The sequence below is a fragment of the Mya arenaria genome, chromosome 7, assembly GCF_026914265.1.
Source record: "Mya arenaria isolate MELC-2E11 chromosome 7, ASM2691426v1".
Lineage (NCBI taxonomy): Eukaryota > Metazoa > Mollusca > Bivalvia > Myida > Myidae > Mya > Mya arenaria.
This window is the reverse complement of record NC_069128.1, coordinates 69,488,480-69,512,350: the sequence shown is the minus strand read 5'-3', so window position 1 is coordinate 69,512,350 and position 23,871 is coordinate 69,488,480. Positions and strand designations below refer to the sequence as shown.

General features: G+C 33.2%; 1 protein-coding gene across 4 annotated transcripts; it reads right to left on the bottom strand.

Annotated features, from left to right (window-relative positions):
• Positions 1-7,656: 7,656 nt before the first annotated feature.
• LOC128241815 (EGF-like repeat and discoidin I-like domain-containing protein 3) lies at positions 7,657-18,343 on the bottom strand. Of its 4 annotated transcripts, none has more exons than XM_052958908.1 (9): positions 17,523-18,343; positions 16,722-16,800; positions 15,919-16,083; positions 15,145-15,320; positions 13,518-13,670; positions 12,035-12,173; positions 11,695-11,873; positions 9,471-9,664; positions 7,657-8,285 (listed from the first exon to the last, which is right to left on the bottom strand). In XM_052958908.1, exons 1-8 carry the CDS (start codon positions 17,844-17,846, stop codon positions 9,503-9,505), a joined length of 1,377 nt encoding a protein of 458 aa, XP_052814868.1. In that variant the 5' UTR covers positions 17,847-18,343; the 3' UTR covers positions 7,657-8,285; positions 9,471-9,502. The 4 variants fall into 4 exon arrangements, with proteins under 4 accessions (XP_052814868.1, XP_052814866.1, XP_052814865.1 ...); XM_052958906.1 differs by having other exon boundaries at positions 9,492-9,664; XM_052958905.1 differs by having other exon boundaries at positions 9,511-9,664.
• Positions 18,344-23,871: the final 5,528 nt, after the last annotated feature.

Sequence of the window (23,871 nt, the reverse complement as noted above, 5' to 3'; positions counted from 1 at the left end):
TTATTAAAAATAAATGGTAAGTGAAATCAACCGGGCTTAGTGTCTCAATGAGTTCCATGGTCTATTTATCTAACTGCGAGATTTTAATACTGTGAGACAATGAGAAGCATATATATTTTACCACGATTAGTAGCAAGTTCTTGTATAATAACTAAACTTTGAACACACGTTACCAGGTCAAAAACGCAATGTATATCAAAACCTCAAAACTTTAACTTTACCATTTATCGAGCAGTGCTCAAATTATTTTTTTCGAGTTTACCAGACGCTCCGCGGCGCATTTATTCAGACTGGTTTCAGCATTGAAAATCAGCTTTGTCGGATACAGGATGGCGAAAGGTGAGAGGGGCCTTAATTGCCAACTGACCTTTGTATGGCATTACAATAAGTAAGGCCAGGCTTTACATATAACGTAAGTATGAACGCTATGACAACCTCGGTAGTATCTGCGAATAATGAATGTGGGTACGTTATGACAGCCTCTGTAGTATCTGCGTATAACGAATGTGTGTATGTTATAACTGCCTCGGTAGTATCTGCGAATAATGAATGTGTGTATGTTATGACTGCCTCGGTAGTATCTGCGAATAATGAATGTGTGTATGTTATGACTGCCTCGGTAGTATCTGCGAATAATGAATGTGTGTATGTTATGACTGCCTCGGTAGTACCTGCGTATAATGAATGTGTGTATGTTATAACAGCCTCGGTAGTATCTGCGAATAATGAATGTGTGTATGTTATAACTGCCTCGGTAGTATCTGCGAATAATGAATGTGTGTATGTTATAACAGCCTCGGTAGTATCTGCGAATAATGAATGTGTGTATGTTATAACAGCCTCGGTAGTATCTGCGTATAATGAATGTGTGTATGTTATGACTGTCTTGGTAGTATCTGCAAATAATGAATGTGTGAATGTTGTGACTGCCTCAGTAGTATCTGCAAATAATGAATGTGTGTATGTTATGACTGCCTCGGTAGTATCTGCAAATAATGAATGTGTGTACGTTATGACTGCCTCGGTAGTATCTGCAAATAATAGAAGTGGGTACGTTTTGACAGCCTCGGTAGTATTTACGTATCATTAATCCATTTTAACAGGATAACAAGAAGCTCACTGTCTAAGTAATGGTATAGTCAGTCTAATATGTAAATCCTAAATCCAGCTCTTCTTCTTTGATCGAATATAAACTTTATGATAATCGTGGGAAATAGTTGTTTTTATTTATGATCATCAAGATCAATTAAGAAGTTTATCCTCATTGAAAAAGCTGTTAAAGATGGATGCGTTTAGGAACTGTTGGAATCGGGTCCTAAGACACCAAAAACTTTGGAATCAAACGTAAAGATATGTTCCGATAATCTGGTTGTAAAATAAAATCAGATTTTTATTAAATATGATTTTATTTTTTGTTCTTGTTTTGTTTCGAAACTGTTACTGCACTCATTATCTTTAATGCTTGACTTGAAATGGGTCAGATGTTATGTTAAATATAACTGAGAGTTAAGAACTGCAGATACTAATGTACAACTCGTTGACTTCTGAAACTGGTCCGATATATCAAATTAGGACTATGGTATGATGTTAAAGTAACCTTTTATTGGAGGCTTTTTTTCTCTAATAATTAATGTGAGTCTATGGATGAATATACTTTAAAAAAACTAATTGTTTCTAGATCTTAAAAACATTAATAGTAAGGAATTTTTCGTCGTGAATACAATGTATTCTTGCCTTAATTAAAACGTGTTTACGAACTAATAATGGAGCAAAGATCCGGACTTCCTCTCACGAAAATACGTATAAATTTATCAACGCGGAAACACAATCATAAAACAAAGGAATTTAAAAGTGTTACGCCACACACGCACTCCAAGATAGAAACCTTATTTAAATGTTGCTTATTTTTATGTAATAAACACTGTCTTCTTGAGTTATTTTCCAACCAAAGACAACTCTTCTCTAAAAACAATTATAGATGAAGAAAACCGGTATTAGAATTTAGAATTGTATACGATTTTGTTATACTTTGATCCTCGTTGTCGCAAAATAATATTTACATTCCGAAAAATGGCAATCCTTCTAAACATGCTGCAAACAACATACGATTATATACAAACTATCACTGTACGGTCAGCGCGGTCGAACTAAAATCGATTATGGTACCCAAATAACAAAGACTTTGCTTAGAGAAATTTAGCTCTCCGCGGGCAATAAACAGGTACGAATAAGGCAGCCTACTTTACTTTGTAAGTCAAGTGCTTTAAAATATAAATAAGTACAGTCGCCTAAGAATGATTGTACTGTGATGAGAAGACTAAATCCTACATTATTTGAAAGTTCGTACTAGACCATTACCATATGTAATGGATTTTTTCTGAAAACACTTGCATATTATATGAACCATTGTCTTATATTAAAGTGTTAATATTATAAGTATATGGCAATTGAAATCAACCGGGTCTAGTGGCTCAACGAGTTTAATGGTCTATTTATTTTTACAGCGAGATTTTATTACTGTGAGGTAATAAGAAGCATCTACAGTTTACTACAATGAACAGCATACTTTTATTATGACTAAACATGGTACACATGTTACCTGATCATATATACAGCATACATTCATTGACTAGACTGGGTACACATGTTACCAGACCACATATACAGAATAATTTCATAATGACTAGACTTGGGACACATGTTACCAGACCACATATACAGCATACTTTCATAATGACTAGACTGGGTACACATGTTACCAGACCACATATACAGCATAATTTTATAATGACTAGACTGGGTACACATGTAACCAGACCACATATACAGCATACTTTCATAATGACTTGACTGGGTACACATGTAACCAGATCAGATATACAGCATACTTTCATAATGACTAAACTAGGTACACATGTTACCAGATCAGATATACAGCATACTTTCATAATGACTAGACTGGGTACACATGTTACCAGACCACATATACAGCATACTTTCATAATGACTAAACTAGGTACACATGTTACCAGACCACATATACAGCATACTTTCATAATGACTAAACTAGGTACACATGTTACCAGACCACATATACAGCATACTTTCATAATGACTAAACTAGGTACACATGTTACCAGACCACATATACAGAATAATTTCATAATGACTAGACTGGGGACACATGTTACCAGACCACATATACAGCATACTTTCATAATGACTAGACAGGGTACACATGTTACCAGACCACATATACAGCATACTTTCATAATGACTAGACTGGGTACACATGTAACCAGACCACATATACAACATACTTTCATAATGACTAAACTAGGTACACATGTTACCAGATAACATATACAGCATACTTTCATAATGACTAAACTAGGTACACGTGTTACCAGATCACATATACAACATACTTTCATAATGACTAAACTAGGTACACATGTTACCAGATAACATATACAGCATACTTTCATAATGACTAAACTAGGTACACATGTTACCAGATCACATATACAACATACTTTCATAATGACTAAACTAGGTACACATGTTACCAGATAACATAGACAGCATACTTTCATAATGACTAAACTAGGTACACATGTTACCAGATAACATATACAGTATACTTTCATAATGACTAAACTAGGAACACATGTTACCAGATCACATATACAACATACTTTCATAATGACTAAACTAGGTAGACATGTTTCCAGATCACATATACAGCATACTTTCATAATGACTAAACTAGGTACACATGTTACCAGATCACATATACAGCATACTTTCATAATGACTAAACTAGGTACACATGTTACCAGATCACATATACAGCATACTTTCATAATGACTAAACTAGGTACACATGTTACCAGATCACATATACAGCATACTTTCATAATGACTAAACTAGTTACACATGTTACCAGACCACATATACAACATACTTTCATAATGACTAAACTAGGTACACATGTTACCAGACCACATATACAGCATACTTTCATAATGACTAAACTAGTTACACATATTACCAGACCACATATACAGCATACTTTCATAATGACTAGACTAGGTACACATTTTTCCAGGTCACATATACAGCATACTTTCATCATGACTAAACTAGGTGCACATGTTACCAGACCACATATACAGCATGCTTTCATAATGACTAAACTAGGTACACATGTTACCAGACCACATATACAGCATACTTTCATAATGACTAAACTAGGTACACATGTTACCAGACCACATATACAGCATACTTTCATAATGACTAGACTAGGTACACATGTTACCAGATCACATATACAGCATACTTTCATATGACTAAACTAGGTACACATGTTACCAGATCACATATACAGCATACTTTCATAATGACTAAACTAGGTACACATGTTACCAGACCACATATACAGCATACTTTCATAATGACTAAACTAGGTACACATGTTACCAGACCACATATACAGCATACTTTCATAATGACTAAACTAGGTACACATGTTACCAGATCACATATACAGCATACTTTCATATTGTCTACACTAGGTACACATGTTACCAGACCACATATACAGCATTCTTTCATAATGATTATACTAGGTACACATGTTACCAGACCACATATACAGCATACTTTCATAACGACTAGACTAGGTACACATGTTTCCAGATCTCTTATACAGCATACTTTCATAACGACTAAACTAAGTACAAATGTTACCAGATCACATATACAGCATACTTTCATAATGACTAAACTAGGTACACATGTTATCAGATCACATATACAGCATACTTTCATAATGACTAAACTGGGTACACATGTTACCAGATCACATGTACAGCATACTTTCATAATGACTAAACTAGGTACACATGTTACCAGATCACATATACAGCATACTTTCATAATGACTAAACTAGGTACACATGTTACCAGATCACATATACAGCATACTTTCATAATGACTAAACTAGGTACACATGTTACCAGATCACATATACAGCATACTTTCATAATGACTAAACTAGGTACACATGTTACCAGATCACATATACAGCATACTTTCATAATGACTAAACTAGGTACACATGTTACCAGATCACATATACAGCATACTTTCATAATGACTAAACTAGGTACACATGTTACCAGACCACATATACAGCATACTTTCATAATGACTAAACTAGGTACACATGTTACCAGATCACATATACAGCATACTTTCATATAAGTTAATATTCGCATTATTTTGTACGTTACAACCGGTCGGTGGTATTTTTTTTGTAACTTGAAGGTGTTTGTTATAACAGCCTCGGTAGTATTGTTATAATAATAAATGTGTGTACGTTAAAACAACATGAGTACGTATATAAATCAAGTGCGTAGTTATGACAGCCTCGGTAGTATTTACATAATAATAAAAGGGTAAACGTTAAAACAACATCAGTAGGGATTCGCATATAAAAGTTATAACAGCGTTAGTAGTATTTGCGTGAATTGACAGTGTGTACGTTATGACAGCCTCCGTAGTATTTGTAATAAAATGAATGTGTATACATTATTAGAGCCTCCGATATCATTGTAGACGTGTTAATCATTGATTGCAGTGTTAGTTTATGATGAAAAATTGAATGTATAAATTGACTCTAATTTTTATAAACATCTTAAGTCTATTTGAACAGGATAACAATAAGCTCGCTGTTTTTGGTTATGGTTTAACTTCTGTAGTGAATCACTCAGCGCTCTGGTCTGATCGGATTTTTTCATTATGATAATCATTACCACATCTTAGTAACATAAAAATTAAATGGAAGAAAATTGGCTATATGTAACAAGCTGGTCACGCTTAAGAAATGTCGAGAAAACGGGACCTTTAGACTCTTTGCCAAAGACAAGTTTACTTTTCGAGTAAGGAAACAAAACTAATGATCTGATCCGATGATGTGCTTGTGAAATAAAACCAGATTCAAAATGAATATAAACTAAATGTTGTTGTTTTTTCAAAACCATTAACTATTTAAAAATCACTTTTGTGCATCAAATCTCCAATGCAAATACGGGTTTGCACTCAGTAACTTGGAGTTTTTACTTCAAAATATCAGGTTCAATGTTAAATATAATTTTCAGTTGACGAAATGTTGGTGAAAATGTCGACCATTTAAGGAATGAATTGGGGGATTGATGTCATTATCGGGGTATGAACGCAATTGGGCTGGTCATGCGTTGAGTTCTTCGGACTCCACACACTTTGACCAGCCCAATTGCGTTCATATCCCCGATAATGACATCAATACCGCAATTCATTACTTATATTTACACCAATAGTGCAATATTTCATTCATGAATTGTTAAAAAATTACTTCATTTCAATAAAGAAAGCCTTTCAGTGTGTCGACCATTTAAGGAATAAATTGCGGGATTAATGTTTCAATTTCATTGAAAAAAAACTTTCAGTAATCCTTTCTTACCCATTCTGTAAATAGAACCACCCGACTGTAACCGGAAACGTTTTATCAAATGTCGACACAATAACGCGGGAAAAGATCAACCACTTTAAATAACTTTAAAACGTAAAATTGAAAAACGTATGGCAACGATACACCTAACATATCATAATTTATCACTGTTTTAAAATGTTGAGTTATATTTTACCGCACCTGCTGACACAATACAAATAATAACAAAAATGTCCATGTATATTTTTATGCGATAAATTGCGATCCGAACATATCCGAAGATGTTGCGTTCATTGAATGATAACCGCAGTTGCCGAAAAGCAGTTCATTGAAAGAATGGAACTTCAGGTGTAAATATGGATGGATGGTTATGTTCAATGATTTGGCCAATTTATATCAAAATGTGTTTTTTAATAATTTTATTAAATCTCAAAATCGCCTACAAACACAGGTATTCTTAATGATAAATCAAAACATGGTTAATAGAGTTGGTGTTCAAGGAAAGTGCATGTACAAATAATTGTATAATTTCATGTGAGTACATACCCTTGTGAAATTTAATCGTATATCTGGTATCCACTCAACGTCTATTTAGACAATATCACTTCCATTCATCGTCTATTTAAACAATATCACTTCCATTCATCGTCTATTTAAACAATATCACTTCCATTCATCGTCTATTTAAACAATATCACTTCAGGTCAATGTCTATTTAAACAATATCACTTCCATTCATCATCTATTTAAACAATATCACTTCCATTCATCGTCTATTTAAACAATATCAATTCCATTCATCGTCTATTTAAACAATATCACTTCCATTCATCGTCTATTTAAACAATATCACTTCAGGTCAATGTCTATTTAAACAATATCACTTCCATTCATCGTCTATTTAAACAATATCACTTCCATTCATCGTCTATTTAAACAATATCACTTCCATTCATCGTCTATTTAAACAATATCACTTCAGGTCAACGTCTATTTAAACAATATCACTTCCATTCATCGTCTATTTAAACAATATCACTTCAGGTCAACGTCTATTTAAACAATATCACTTCAGGTCAATGTCTATTTAAACAATATCACTTCCATTTATCGTCTATTTAAACAATATCACTTCAAATCAATGTCTATTTAAACAATATCACTTCCATTCATCGTCTATTTAAACAATATCACTTCAAGTCAACGTCTATTTAAACAATATCACTTCAAGTCAACGTCTATTTAAACAATATCACTTCAGGTCAACGTCTATTTAAACAATATCACTTCAAGTCAATGTCTTTTTAAACAATATCACTTCAGGCAAACGTCTTTTTAAACAGCACGGATAATAAAAAGAAAAATATACAAGAGTAACATTTCATTATCGAATATGCAACCAATAAAGTCTGTACACAATAACAGAAATTGCCAATTTACTCGAAAACTCAGTGGAACAAACAACATAATGTAATTTTTTAAAAGACCCTTTAATATTTTTTTCATTTTCTTTTAGATTGAGATACACTCGTTCCAAATACGCATGCAACACTCAATCGTAAACTATCTAAAGACAAAATACATTATTGATGTTAGTTGTTTATGTGCAATAATAAGTGTACGGCTGTAGTCCATACGTATTTTATTCTGGTGGACAAAAGATAGATGACAGATGGGCTTCTGGTGTTGTCTAGGAAGACGCTTTTTTTCTTTTGCTTAAGGGCAACCATGTCGATTGAACTAGTCAAAGGCTACATATATCACCACCTTATCGGCAAGGTCCATTTCTGAAATACAGTATCATACACAATCTGTACATTTGTTGACAAGGGGCAATTTACGAAACACACACAGACACAGAAACTTTTTTGTCAATGGTTGGGGGCATTTCTAAACTACAGGACACATAAAATACACGTATTGTGGTTGAGGGCCACTTCTTAACAACAGGAAACGACTGGCTTAATTATCGAGGTAGGGCATATGCTTGGAAATCGGACACATTGAGGACAGGTGATGAACTTTTAAATAAAATATTTTTTTTTAAATAAAGGACATTTATACCGTACGTTAAATTGTTGAGCAAGGTCAATAAATAGTTCAACTTCGAAAGACAGAAAACAGATACGACATGTACAATTGATGAGTTAGGTCAATTGGCGAAGATAGCACACATGAACGACAAATACAGTTTTTGATTAAGGTCAATTGCTAAAATACAGACCACGTATACGATTTATAGGTCAACAGAACATATAAACGACATTTATTATTGTCGAACTACGTCATTTGCTGAAATACAAGAAACATATACAAAAATACAATTTTTGCGCTAGACAAACTTTTTAATTAAAGGACAAATACACGAACATTGCAATTGTGTACTTGTTAATCCTTTGTTAGTAGAGGTTTATCTAAGGAGTTAGGGAATGGGTGCTTCACCCTGTTTTTTTTTCGTAGCACCTTTCTGCCGTTATCATAAATGGTAAACCCATGGGATATTGTGATGCTCGTATATATAAATGATTTACCCATTGGATACTGTGATGCTCGTATATATAAATGATTTATCCATTGGATGTTGTGATGCCCGTATATATAAATGATTAACCCATTGGATACTGTGATGCTCGTATATATAAATGATTTATCCATTGGATGTTGTGATGCCCGTATATATAAATGATTAACCCATTGGATACTGTGATGCTCGTATATATAAATGATTTACCCATTGGATGCTGTGGTGCCCTTATATATAAACTATAAACACATTGGCTACTGAGATGCCTTTCTATATACATTAATAACCGGTTGGTAACTGAGATGCCTTTTATATAAAGACTGTCTACCAGTTGGTTATCAGAAGGCCGTTCTATATAAAATATTTAAAAGTTGGTTACTAAGAGGTTTTTCGATATAAACCGTTTACCGGTCGGTCCCTGAAATGCCTGTCTATATAAACTATTTACCGGTTGGTTACTGAGACGTACTTGTATACAAATTATATACCAGTTGCTTCAATAAAATCGGCTGTTGCGCTAAGTCCAGTCCATGAAGAGTTTAGAATTCTTTCAGATTGAAACCAACTTGTGACGTTACTTCCGGTAGCATTAAATATGACGTAGGCTACCTCGTTTCCGTTCTTGTACAGAGCATACTTGACCTGAAAGCAATAATGTGTCAAGGAAACTCGAGCTCAGGACTGGGTTTGACATCTGATTAAAAAATGTTTGAACTGATCTCTCCAAAATGATTTTTCGTCAAAACATCATGGCATTATGGTTGCTTTAAGTTTGCAATACAAATATGTGTAAAAAGAAGATAGCGATTTATCATTTTGAGTTAAGAATTGATCAGTGACATTTAAGCTTAAGGAACACATTAGTGTTAACGATATTGAAAGCACTGAAGGAAAACCGTAATCAGGATTGCTAATTTTTCTTCTGATTGATTAAACGGATCGAAATGTATATAAATCATTTTAATAATATATCAGCTGAAGTAGCAATGGTTGTTTAAAGTTGTGCATATATTTCATGAATATAAATGAGATGGGCGTTACAGTGACATTTTACTGAAGTTTGCAAGATATTGTATTCGCGATTAAATATATATACTCATGTTGATATGAAGGGGAAATATTACTAAACTGGCGTAAAATTATGCATTTCAGTTTGAGCAGATTTTACGTCGAGTCCAATAAATATGACCAAGGGCGTAGCTAGCCCTCTATTCATGTGGATTCATTATAGTGCATTATGGGGAGGGGGTCCGTGCGGGATGCCCTCTCGGAAATATTTGAAAACCATGGTACAATCTGGTACATTTTGGGCGTTTTGAGGTACTTGTTTTAGGAAAATGGACAGTTATAGGATCATCTAGTCAACTTTGACTATTTTTTATTATTTTTATTTTTGTCAGAATCATGTGGATTCAGCCGCGTTCTCGCGTATAGGCAGCAAGAAGTTTTATCTTTGTCAAATGTATGCATATTTCGATATGTCTTTAATTTTTGTAAGTTCGCAAACATATCTGTTTGATGAACATTCTAAACTGAGCACTGCATTTCATGTAATATATGTATGCAATGGATTGTTACATTGCTGTAAAAAATACTCAACTTATAGCTAATGGCTAGTTGGTGCATTCTATTAAAGTATCCGGGGAAGGGGGGGATTCTACATCGTTCTTCTATACAACTCGATTAATAATATAGCTATTTGCTGATAAATGTCGTTTCGAGCTATTAACATCAGGATTATCATTTTGAGATATTGTACTAATGGGCTATTAACCAACAACGTTTTGCTAAGAGTCAGACATCATCAACACACCAGCCTTTCGTTATTACAGACACCAATATTAAGATGGAAAATTATAGAAACAAGTACAGTAGTCGAATCTCTACCAAACTAACTACTAAATGCGTTTATAGGACTCGATGTATTGGACGAGCCTAGCAGCCCTCTATAATACAGATTTGTTTCCGACATGTCTTTCGATAACTAAATACAATAAAACAGCAAAACAAACATACACATGTAATCTAGCAAACATGATATTAGTAGACTGACATATTTTTCAATGACTTTGAAGGAGATTTTATGACATGATATTAGTAGACTGACATATTTTTCAATGACTTTGAAGGAGATTTTATGACATGATATTAGTAGACTGACATATTTTTCAATGACTTTGAAGGAGATTTTATGACATGATATTAGTAGACTGACATATTTTTCAATGACTTTGAAGGAGATTTTATGACATGATATTAGTAGACTGACATATTTTTCAATGACTTTGAAGGAGATTTTATGACATGATATTAGTAGACTGACATATTTTTCAATGACGTTGAAGGAGATTTTATGACATGATATTAGTAGACTGACATATTTTTCAATGACTTTGAAGGAGATTTTTATGACATGATATTAGTAGACTGACATATTTTTCAATGACTTTGAAGGAGATTTTATGACATGATATTAGTAGACTGACATATTTTTTCAATGACTTTGAAGGAGATTTTTATGACATGATATTATTCATTCTCGTTGACACGATGTTACACCCCTTGTCACGTGAGAGTGGGCTTCTGTTTTGGGGGAAACCGGAGTACCCGGAGTAAACCCATTTGTGCGACTTGGTGACCACCATCTTAGCTCGAACAACATATTTTACTACCATTGATACATGCAGTTCTGTCCACTTATCCACCAACGGATTTCTGTAATGAAGAGAGCAGTTGTGTTCATTTCCTTCATAGAAACAAGATAGATCTGAAGTCGTGTTGAAACCGGTAGTCAACCAGTCTTCTACAAGTCCCCCTCTGCTAGGTATCCCAATGAACATGACATTCCAGTCTGAAAGAGCAAACTAAACATAACATTTATAATATGTTATAATCTTATATAATGTATCTTGTTTATACTCTCGAACCAGAAATATGTTATAAAACGTTAATAAACGTTTTATCGTAGAAAATGCAGTAGTTATATTGGTACAAAATACGTTTCAGCGTTACCTGGGCATCCAATGACGTCAAACCGAAGCGATATATGTCGGACATGGCTTTTTGGGGAAATTCGAACACATCTTGTTTTCACCCAATGCTCGAACATATGAATAACTACCGTGTCCTTGTCAGTGTTGCCTTCGAATATCTTAAACATTGAAAATTGCCATTGTGTGAACACATTTGTGTTCATTTTCTGAACCGAATACTGATAACAAGAGGGATTGAATTTGAAGACATTTTTGGTGAGAAACTGACACATAACTTACTTCACTTTTATCAACTGCTTTCATTTTCTTTCTATTCATTACCCAATGCAATTTAAGGGCCGGCCACAGTGCAGAATTGGGTGATAAAGGTCAAACATTAAAACTATATAACTTAAATCACATTATTTCAGAAAGTCTTTCGACATTATTACTTCATTATTGTGTCATAATGCCCCAGACTACCTCTTGTGAGTTTTTGATGATATATTTTCAAATAAGAAATATTATTGATGACTAGAGGGATTAAATTCGAATTCACTACATGCTTGTGAGAAACTGACACATTAATTACTTCACTTCTCTCACTTGCTTTCATTTTATAGCATTTTATGTACCAGTCAATTTCAATCCCCCACCCCTTTCAGGTCCGGGGTACAGCGGGGACTTTCACTTTAGGTCCAACCAATGTTGTAAGGCATATTATAATGTACATATTTAACAAAACCTCCGCATTCACTCGGCACTGCAGGGCAACCTAGAATGTAAATCTCAGTCCATTTTCCCCGCTATCCCCGGTTTATCCCCCAGACCTGGTGGGGTCGTGATAACAATTGACTGTTGCATAAACCTATCATCTGCGTTCAAATTACAGCCTATAAATGTACACAGTTTATTGTTACTCACCACTTATCTGTCTTTCTATCAATTACCCAAGATAAATTTTAAACAATCCCGACTTAACGTAAACCTTGTGTGATATGTCAGCCGGTTCATAAAACATAAAATCATCAAGAGCAGTTGTTGATAGCCTTCGGAGTTTGGTGGATGACGAGTGGCCCAATATCGTACCAGGCCCAAATATCATCAAAATACGCAATCAAATATCAATCTCAGTCTCAACTCTTTTTATCAAATTACAGCATCATATGATTGTCCAATAGATCAATATTTTATAGAAAAAATGAGAGCAAAAATTGTACTTGAGTCCAATTTATTATTTTTGTGTTTTACCCAAGTTCATTTTGTGATGTAAAAAATAAACTTTTTTAGAATATTGAGCAATCATGATAATCAACATATTATATGTGAGAATGTGCTTTTGAAAATAGTAAAACATTTGTATTTGTTATAACAATGTCATACTGTTATGTGGAAACATGAGTTGAGACTGAGATTGAGATTTGACTTAAGTATTTTAGTGATATGTGTGTGGGTCAGGAGTATATTATGTCGATCAGTTTAGTAAGATAAAGATTTTTGATAAGAGTATTGTCATTTCTCACCATTGGTTGGTTCGTTTCATTCATAACGTCCTGAAAATCTTCGCAATCTTCACTGAAGGACACCTGGTACTCTGTGACATATTGAGCAGGGTCATAAAAATTCCGGCCTTGTGTTGCAACTCCTCTAACAAAACTTGGCGTATTAAGTTTTATCTGAAATGGAAGATTATTCAGATTTCTAAACACTACTGGTACGTGTACGCTGTACGACGTTTGGAGTGAAATACCATAGACCCCTGTCGCATAATATGGGTTATTATTGGTTATTAATGGGTAAAGCAACAGAGTCCTTTTTAAAGTTCAATTTTTATTTTATTTTACATTTATTTAATTAATATAGATTTAACAATACATATCATCAAGGTTACATTGAATTGTCACATTAGCACCGACGTTAATTCAGAACTAATGAGTTATAAAATATTAATAAGCGCACATCGTGGGCATATAATTGTCAACAACAAATGGCTGTCTCATGGAATGTGACCATTCAAAACATTAATCATAACATAAACTCTTATAGTAAAGGATTGTTGACAGTTCATTGTATACATGTGTATAAAACAATGCTATTTTTACACGAAATGTATCGTTTAATAGCTATAAAAGCTTTAATAAGCTTAGGTTAGTTATTATGTGTGTCAAAATGTATACGATGTTGAATTGTGTTTATGACAGTATTGCCAATATTCAGAGTATTTATACGCATTCGCTTTGTGTGTTAGTGAGTCAAGAATTTGAGATGGACTAAGATGAACTACAGTTAGGTTTTTAGGGGGACAAGCTTGAGTTAGCCAGATCGCGACTGTTTAAAGTCTTACTCGAACTACGTTAGTTGAAATCAGTGAATAAAACATGTAACTGGAAATAGTGTCTATGTTAAAAGTTGACTTATGAGTTCTATTTGGACACTTTGAGAGTTCAGTAGCATTTCGTTTCACCTTAAACACCACAGACCCTTGTTTCCATCAGTCAGTAAAAACATACTTCATAAGTTTGTAATGCATATTCATAAAAACAAAACATGCACCATATATAATATTACAAGCATTGAACTTTTGTAGCTGTGATCTTAAGCACTAACATAAAGAAGAACCTGTATCATGATAAATTGTTCAACTCGAACCCTCAAGCACCACCCTAATTAATCATTAAGAATTAATACTATATATTCTTACTAATACTTATAACGTGAACTTTAACATGTATTTTAGCGTAATATTAAAGCTGCACTCTCACAAATTTAGCGTTTTTACAACTTTTTTATTTTTTGTGAAAACTATGAGCCAATGGTAAGCCAATGGTGAGCTAATGGTGAGCTAATTTTTGAGTAAATATCCAACTACAAAGATCTGATCGCAGAAACCCTTTCGAAAAATAGTGTATTATGGCTTAAAGCGTCACTAATGCTTGAAGAAAAATTCATTGAACAGGACTTATTAAACATAAATATGAAACCCTGCAATCTTTTTTTGACATCTGTCTTACATCACTATTTTCGAAACATATTCGAAAAAATTGGCTCGTTCCAAGACAAAATATATAAAACACTCACGACATTTAATCTGTCAGAGTGCAGATTGTACGTTTTCCAAAAAACATTTATAGTTCTTATGTATTCATTTACCTGAATATATGGACTCTGGTCGCTTGCATTTGCGCACCATGCTCCTGCATGCAAATCACCCTCTTCCTGTATATTGAGTCTTGAATTATTTGGAGCACATCCCGGTCTGAACATTGACGAAGCGGTCAGAGATGAGTCTGGAACCAAGGCTCCGATGTAGTTGGAACACGTTGAGACTGTTCGGGTGAAAAATTATTAAATGTATTAAAATCATACTGACAGAATCAAGAAAATATCATTAACATTAAATACTCTGATAAATCGGGTGTTCTCATTGAGACTTAAGGAGTTTATCAACCGCAATCGATGATTTATCAGGATCCGTTTAAATACAGAAATACAATGTAGTCGTTAACTGAAATTATCTAAGGGTCATTTTTACATCATTTGACTAGATATGTTTACAACTTCGAACTTAAGCAATTATTAAAAATAAATACTTAGTTGAGGATGTTTATATATTTATTTTTATGTTTTACATTCGTGCCGGGGTTAGGGATTTAAGATTAATATATTGAAGTTACAACTAAGATTCTGTCATGAAATGGGGCCCTGAAATAAGTATGTAGCCTCTTTATAATATGTTCATTAAAGGGATTTTTACAGTTGTGAATGCTAGTTTGCATTAAAAATAAAGTCAACTTGGCCTTACATAAATAACCTTACATTATTTATGTCAAGTTGCAATGTTAACTTTATTTTTATTTTCAATTAATTATTTAGTTAAAGCGTAAATACGTAAGCGTAAAGACGTAAAAAGTTAATCAGACCTACCATTAATACAGCGATGGTTTTCCGACCATGTGCCTGCTTCGCATGTTGTGGTATAGGTTGATCTTCCATCCAGCATCTTCCAGTTACATTTCACACTGACTTTACTTTGGTTCCTGTTCATGTTCCCTCTGACAACGCCGTTTGGATCATTAAAACGTGGGCAATCTAAAATGGATTAAAGTACGATTTTTTTATAGTAGATATCATCATCATCATCATCATCATCATCATCATCACTACCACCACAAATTTTGGGATTTTAATGGAAGCCTTGTTACTCAACAATTTATTGACTACGATGTTTTGATATTTGTTTTTTCTTGGTGTCGTATTTCATCCTTTTAGTGATTTTTTATCATTTTTTTGCACATTCCTTCCTATTCAATTTTAAGCAGAATAAATACACAAGGTTTAAACAATCAATCACGTGTACGATCGAAGTTGCTTTAATCGAACCTTTTTACTTTGTCGTTGCTTTTGGACTTTGGAAAGGATGTTGGTTAAACCCTACATGTTTCAATAGTTTCAATTAAATTAAATATCACACGCCGGAAAATGTTCTCTTGTGGTATATTGATGACATATGTCCTACGTTATAAAAGTACAAAATGTAATATATCTAGCTATTTATATAGTTAAACAATAGTTGATTTGTGGTACAGTGATTGCCTTTAACCCTACAATAGTTTCAGGGTTGACAGAGTTCTGTTTGCATATATGTAGAACTTAATTGTAATGAATCATATGTTTCACCAATAAGGAGAAAGGACAGAGAAAAATGTAGATGTTACAACTCTACGTACCATCTTTGTAACACTTCTGGTCTGCAATATCGCATGTAGCAGGATAACTTGGACAAAGATTGTCACAGGTCAATGATTCCTGTAATTTACAAAAAAAGTGTTATATAGCTGTAATCTTGGCCAAAATTTGTTTTTGAACGATATGTAAAAACAAATATCGATATGACAAAACAATTAACAGTTTTGTTTTTTTCTGAATCACATTTTAAATCGCTGACTACGACATTGGGCATATCTGTCATTGTGAGATGCAACACGATTCAGTGGTATGTAATGACTCTATTACCGGTGACACGATTCAGTGGTATGTAATGACACTATTACCGGTGACACGATTCAACGGTATGTTATGACACTATTACTTGTGGCACAATTTTATGGTATGTGATGACACTTTTACCACCGACATGATTCAATTGTATGTACTGACACTAAAACCTGAGACACGATTTAATGGAATATCATGACACTATAAGCGGCTTCAAATGCGCTAAGTAAGCAAGATATTGCCGTACCTATATTCGTCAATGTTCGATTGAAGTACCATGCTCAATAATTTTGTTTTGTTTTCCCCTTCTTTGTACCATATATAACAATATAACGCGAATTAAACAATAAGCATAACATATATAGTAATAAGCGTGCGTTAGAATTCCGAATGATGTGAGGATTCAATATTTTTTCCCCGTCGGTAATGCTTAAAATGATTTATGCCCAAAACTATAAGATGGTTAGTTCGCACATGTAGCGAGGAACAAAAATTATAGTTGTAATTATTCTTCAACATGTGTTAAAACAAACCTGAAGATTAAGTTCCTCGCGTGTAATATATACACAAGACTTGACTTTCATTTCTTCATCTCCATCAAGTTTGGATATAATGTCCTCCTCCCTGTACAGCGTACAAAGGGTAAACAGGCGACGGTAGGCTAGAACCTTGCACCAGTTACGGACCGCACAATGTTCTTTGCATTGTTCAAGTGAAACCTTCACAAAGATTGTCCCGTCCGGATAGTTTTCGTCTAAACACGCGTCAAAATGAATTCCAAGCACATGGTAGATACTTAACCAGACAAAAATATTCCAAAGACAAAGTATTGTGCGATATTTCGGATAAGCTGTCATTTTCGTTGAAGGAGGTTATTCCTTGTCTTCCTTATATTACCCGAATAAGGAAATTATATCTAATGTCATTCATAAGTGAACCAAAGGGTACGTATTTCTTACTTCTACATCACTTTCGAAGTTATTACAAGAGAGTGTATGTATTCCCTTCCCCTCTTTCTATTACTTTCTTTGTTCCGCATATCAACCAATGGCTTACCGTAGTGTACCAAATATCAGCTTATGGCTTACCGTTCACCCCTTTAAGGTCAGTCGAATACCGCAAACCAAACATTAATGTTTCAGTATATAAAACATAAGAAACAATTCCTTTAAATGTTATCCATTTTTGACATAACTTTTTTATTTTAATTTAAGGTTGGGATTAAGTTAATTTCACATCAATTTCCAACTCCTGCATCCTGTATGTGGTTCTAAGCTTACGACATCATTCAAAAATATTGTTTTCGATATTTTCAAAATCACTTTTCAAGCACACATTATACGGCAGCGTTCGAGTCCCTTTCTTCTAACAAATGGTAACAAATGCTGCTGCAACTCAGTTTCTTTCATCAAGGTTTTGGTTTACCATTTCTGATAAGGGTTTGCTCGCTTTGTTTAACTGTTTGCAATGGTAAACAATGCAGTTGTAATGCGAAGTCCCAAAGCAATTATTTCATCTTGTAAATTATTTATACAGCTGATAACGCGTTCGTTTGTGTTTAAATTGAAACTTGTCATTTAATGCCGTGTTCCACAGATGAATTCTATTTAAAATGTTATTAATACTGGCATCGTTAATTATTTTTCATTTACAACTTGATTGTGCAAGTTAGAATAATTAATTATCATGTATGCTAATTAACATGTGACTACAGCATTGGATACTGTCTCTTTGCATGATAAAACACTTTTAAGTTCCCTGAAGCTCGGCTCGCAGTGTTAACTACCCATAATTAAATCATTGTAAATACAAAATGAACCTGCATTGTGAGTTGAGTTAGTCCATTGTGTTTAATGGCATTGCCGTCCATGTCTGTATTCCATGCATTTGTGATCTCAACTACGTCAAATATAGAGAATAATACAAGAACATGTTGTATTCAAAGGTCATGCAGTTTATTTTTCAAAGTTTCATCATCAGCAAGAAAACAAATTAACCTACAGGATTTTAACCTGAGTTATAATGAAAGGAAAAAGGTCGCAACATAACAATTGGTAATTGGATTGCGATTTCAAACACCAATTATAATTTTATCACGTGTGATCATAATACAAGTATGTTTACAAGACATACAGACCAAACGAAGCAAGTGTGTTAAAATATTTTTAAGTATAAAACTGTTTTTGGCCAATTATTCCTACCAAAAGTGTGTCCACTCATGTCTAAGGATGATATTGCAACGCAAGTTGAAACTGAAGATAACAGTTTCTATGTCCGTTACCCTAACCTAACCCTAGGTGTTTTCTTTGTTTGTTTTTTCTCTCATAATGTTTCTATCAACGTCATTGATTATACCGCTAAACGACGTGTTGTCATTGGACAGCGCATAACGTCGATGTCACTTATTTTCTATAACTGTGTATTGTGTATTGTGTACTGTGGAAACCGTAACGCCAAAACGTTATATGCACAGAACAGAACAGAAATATGATTTATTTGGATTTAAACATAATGTATCTCAACAACACAAATCATGATAGCATAAAAGGTTGCTATACAAACACAAATGATTCAGAATCAAAACATGCTAAGACATGCAAGTGTAATTAAAGAATAGTATTTGTAATCAAATTTCTTATTAGTGTAATTCTTGCTTATATAACGTTTCCTAATGTCAATCACATTTTAAAACAAAATGAAACCCATCTTCAATGTCTCTTAAAGTATTAACACATAATCAACATTGTCCATCTTCTCTATTGACACGTTGCGGTCAACATCATCCTGTTTCCAAACGTAATTTTTGACCAGATACACGCATCCTGTTTTTTTTAAAAAGCAAAGCAAGCTTGTATGATTATTTATGTTTTAGTTATATTGACATTTGTATCTACCATTATTTGTATAGAACTTAAACTTCGTTATGTTAATGTTTCTTTCTTTATACTGAGTCTTATTTCGTTGCATATAATTGTGAGGATGTATTGTATACAGATAAAAAAACACAAACATATTAATTGAACAATAACTGTCAATTATAATCGATATACCAGATTTGGTCTGAAGTTGTCAACAGCATTTGTGTCAGCTCTCCCGTTATGATAAACAAAACTAACCTGTAGCTGTTTGTACAGATTCCGTCACGATTTGTCTTATAATTATAATGTATTTAAGAATATGAAAAACAATTCAAAAGGAAATGTCACGTTTTTCTTTTCAGATTTTGATGGAAATTGAACTATTTGAAATCAAGTGAATCTTTATTATAAAAAATGAGAAATAACGCAAGACTTGCTGAATTATTTCTAATTGCAAAAGTCGATTAAATTAGTTTTGAGGTTCAATATTTTACAAGAATGATTCATATATCCGTTGTAACATGAAAAGCTGTAATTAGGAGTTCAGCAGTTTTAACGAAACAATATTTTATCAGATTTCCAATCAAAACACATTAACGTTTTCTCGGAAATGTCTTAATACAGAAATAATTTGTTTGTGAATCAAATTTATCGGAAATGCCCAATCAACAATGTTTTGGGGCTTTGTGTTGATTGCAGCTATTTTAGAAAAGATACATGTATTTTTGTAACCCGGAAATAAATTTCATCCACAATTTTTTATTATTATTCTGAAAAACTTTCTTATTTGACAATATATCATCAAGAACTCACAAGGCATTGTTGAATAGGAAGTCTGGGGCATTTTGACATAAAAAAACATAGCAATAATGTCGACAGACTTTTCTGAAATAATGTGAAAGCTTTTAGATCCAAAATATGATAAAATCTTGTTCTGTTAAGTTTGTATAACTCTCTACTTCCCGAAAACATGTCACAAAGAATAAAGGTTTCACTCCCACACAAGGATTGTAGAAAAGTTTTAGTTTTTACCCTCCCCACCCACTTTTGCTTTGTGACCGTCCATTATGCATTTCTTTCTCCCATAAGGTTGTATACAAACAGTCAGATTAACAATGTTCTTAGCAAACGGATATAAACTGAGCTATGCTATATTACATATGTACAATACACAAATAATAGGTTATATTAAACCGGACACAATGCATAGCGTATAATAAAATACATATGTTTTTATATGTAATAAGGAAGAACCGTAAGGCACGATTCCAGCTCTTTATGTAAAGTTCTCCTCGTTACACCGTAGAGAGGAAAATGTTTATCTCAAAAAAGCTGGTTTGGTCTTTAGTATATGGGGCGTTTGTAATGCGTGGAAAAGTGACGTTGTTAAGTGGAATTTGGTGAGCGGTGGTCATTTTTACCGAGACGGCTCTTGGTGCCGTTTAATCAAGTTCATTTGTTGTTGTTTTTATGTGACATAAACTCCTTATAGTTGAATGTTTTTTTCGATAGTTATTTTGTATTTGCTAAATTGAGCATGTTGAGATGTATTTGTTGTCTGATATTTAGAGGGTTATAATGAAAATAACATTTAAACGTGTTTCGTGCATGTTACGAATACAGGTTTCCTTGATCATTTATAAAAGATAAAAGAGGTTTTTCCTGGTTAGTAAATATCCAAGAGAGATATATTCAATCTTATCTTTCACGGATCAGGCTGTGGCATGCTCAGTTTGAGGGTGATCTATGTACATGTTTATGATTTAAATGGAATATTTTTATACTGACAATTACTAAATGGTGGAGAGGCCTTATATAATTGCCGAGGAATTAATAGTGATTGAAAATACTTATCAAGTTATGTTACCCCCTTGTATCTGTTGTTGAAAACATCAACTAGTCTCTTTGGGAAGGGTGTGTTGAGACCCTCAATAATGAGCTGTGTTTATTTTAGTACTATATTAAACATTAACAATGAGCTTTTTGAAAGGCACATTGATTGTCAGCTGTATTTAGTCTGTATGTTAAAATAAGAAATTTTGATTTACAAATTGATTGCCAATTGAAATTGTTTGATACTGTTGTACCAATTTTGTTATATGGCTGTGAAGTGTGGGGATTTGGAGACCTTAGCACAATTAAAAAAATCAAACTGATTGTATAAAGCATGTTTTAAAAGTAAAGACAGGTACACATCATATTGTGCTGTATGGCGACTTAGGAAGATTCCAAAGTAGTATTGTTATTAATAACCGATTATAGGATTTTGGTAACTACATTTTATACAATTTATCGTCGATATTGAATAACTTCTGTATAATGAGTCAATTAGAAATAATAGGCTTTATATGTGGCTAGACAATGTTAAGAATTTTTTTATGAATATTGGCTTAGTTTTATATGGCAAAACCAGTACTTTGACAGTACAAAGGAATCTTTGTAAATTCGTTTTGAAAATTCCCTAAATGATCAAAATAAGCAATCTTGGAAAAGTACTGTAAAAATTAAAGTATTGGATTTTCAAAACGGATCATTAGTTTTAATTTTAAAGTTCAATTCCAGAAATGTTTATCCAGCTGCTCATACATTTCAGACTTTTCAATAATTATTTGCCCGTTTAGACTGGTCGCTGGAATGGTATTAAAAGAAATGACCGATAATGTACTTTTAATGTAAATTAAATGACATTGGCGATGAAGGTCATTACATTCTTAAAGGCGCCCACTTTGCAAATGAATGAATGAAATATTTACCAGCTATTCATAGAAATTATGTCAATATTATAACCTTCCATAGGATAATGTATGAGAATGATTGTCAAAAGCTAATACTCACAAGCAAATTAATATATTTTGTATTTAAAACATTGCGAAACCATCTTGGCAATATAACCTAGAATTTTAAAGATGATGAGTACTTCGGCTATAATTAGTTATGCTATATTATGTCTTTTTATATTTAAATATATTATGCACTAACAACTGACCCTAAAAAACCGGGTTTATTAGTTGTTGTTTTTTATATTATTATTATATCACATTATATCATGTTTACCTCTATCCACATGTTTAATGTGTTGAGCGTAATTAAAGAAAGAAAGCTATCGGACAACAAACACGACTCAACACCACAAACTTGGCAACACAGGACAACGGTCTGTATTGAACATCATAATCTCCCCATAAATAAGAGCCCTCATGCGCGTAAGCGTATTCGGAATTCAGCCTAGCTGAAAAGAAGGTCACATTTATGAACACCTGTAACGCAAGGCTAATTTAACATTTAATTTGCATTTCACTGACCGTTACAATGCGGTACCTAACAATCCTTGATAAACATACCTAGTTTTTTTGTATATATGCATTATGTTGTTTGTGGAGTTTTGTGCTGTTGTTCCTTGTTTTATTGTTTTTGAATTTTGTGTTATTTGTCCTTGGCGTTTACCCTGTGCCATTAAATGTGGTTTGTGTTTAAGAGTTTTGCTAATGGGCTTGTTTCTATAGTTTTTCATATAAATATTATCTTTTTATTACCAGCCATTCTAAGCGATACATATTGTATTGGAACACAGTCATAACATTATATTGATTCACTAAAATAAGTTCAACAACGTAAAAGAATTGTACATTTAAATGAACAACTATTACAGTTACCAATGCTAACCCACCACTGACTGCTCTTCATAATATTATATATTATATTTTCTGAGTGGAGTATACAGTATGTGTTGTTTTCCTATCGCGCTCTCAAGCCCACTTCGAGATTACAGTCGTTGGTAACGGTTTAAGCGATAAAGCATTAATTTTCTAACAGAAGTATGAAAATCTACTTTCCTAATTGTTGTCAGCAATCTCATATTGTTGGTTTGCAGATATTTAAGCAAAATTCGCTATTTTCAAGCCAAAAAATATTTTAAACCTATCATCTGTGAGAGTGCAGCTTTAAGGCAAATATGTCAATAATTATTGTTCTGTTGGAGAAATTTACCAAGTATCTTATAACATTCACATATTTAACAAACATA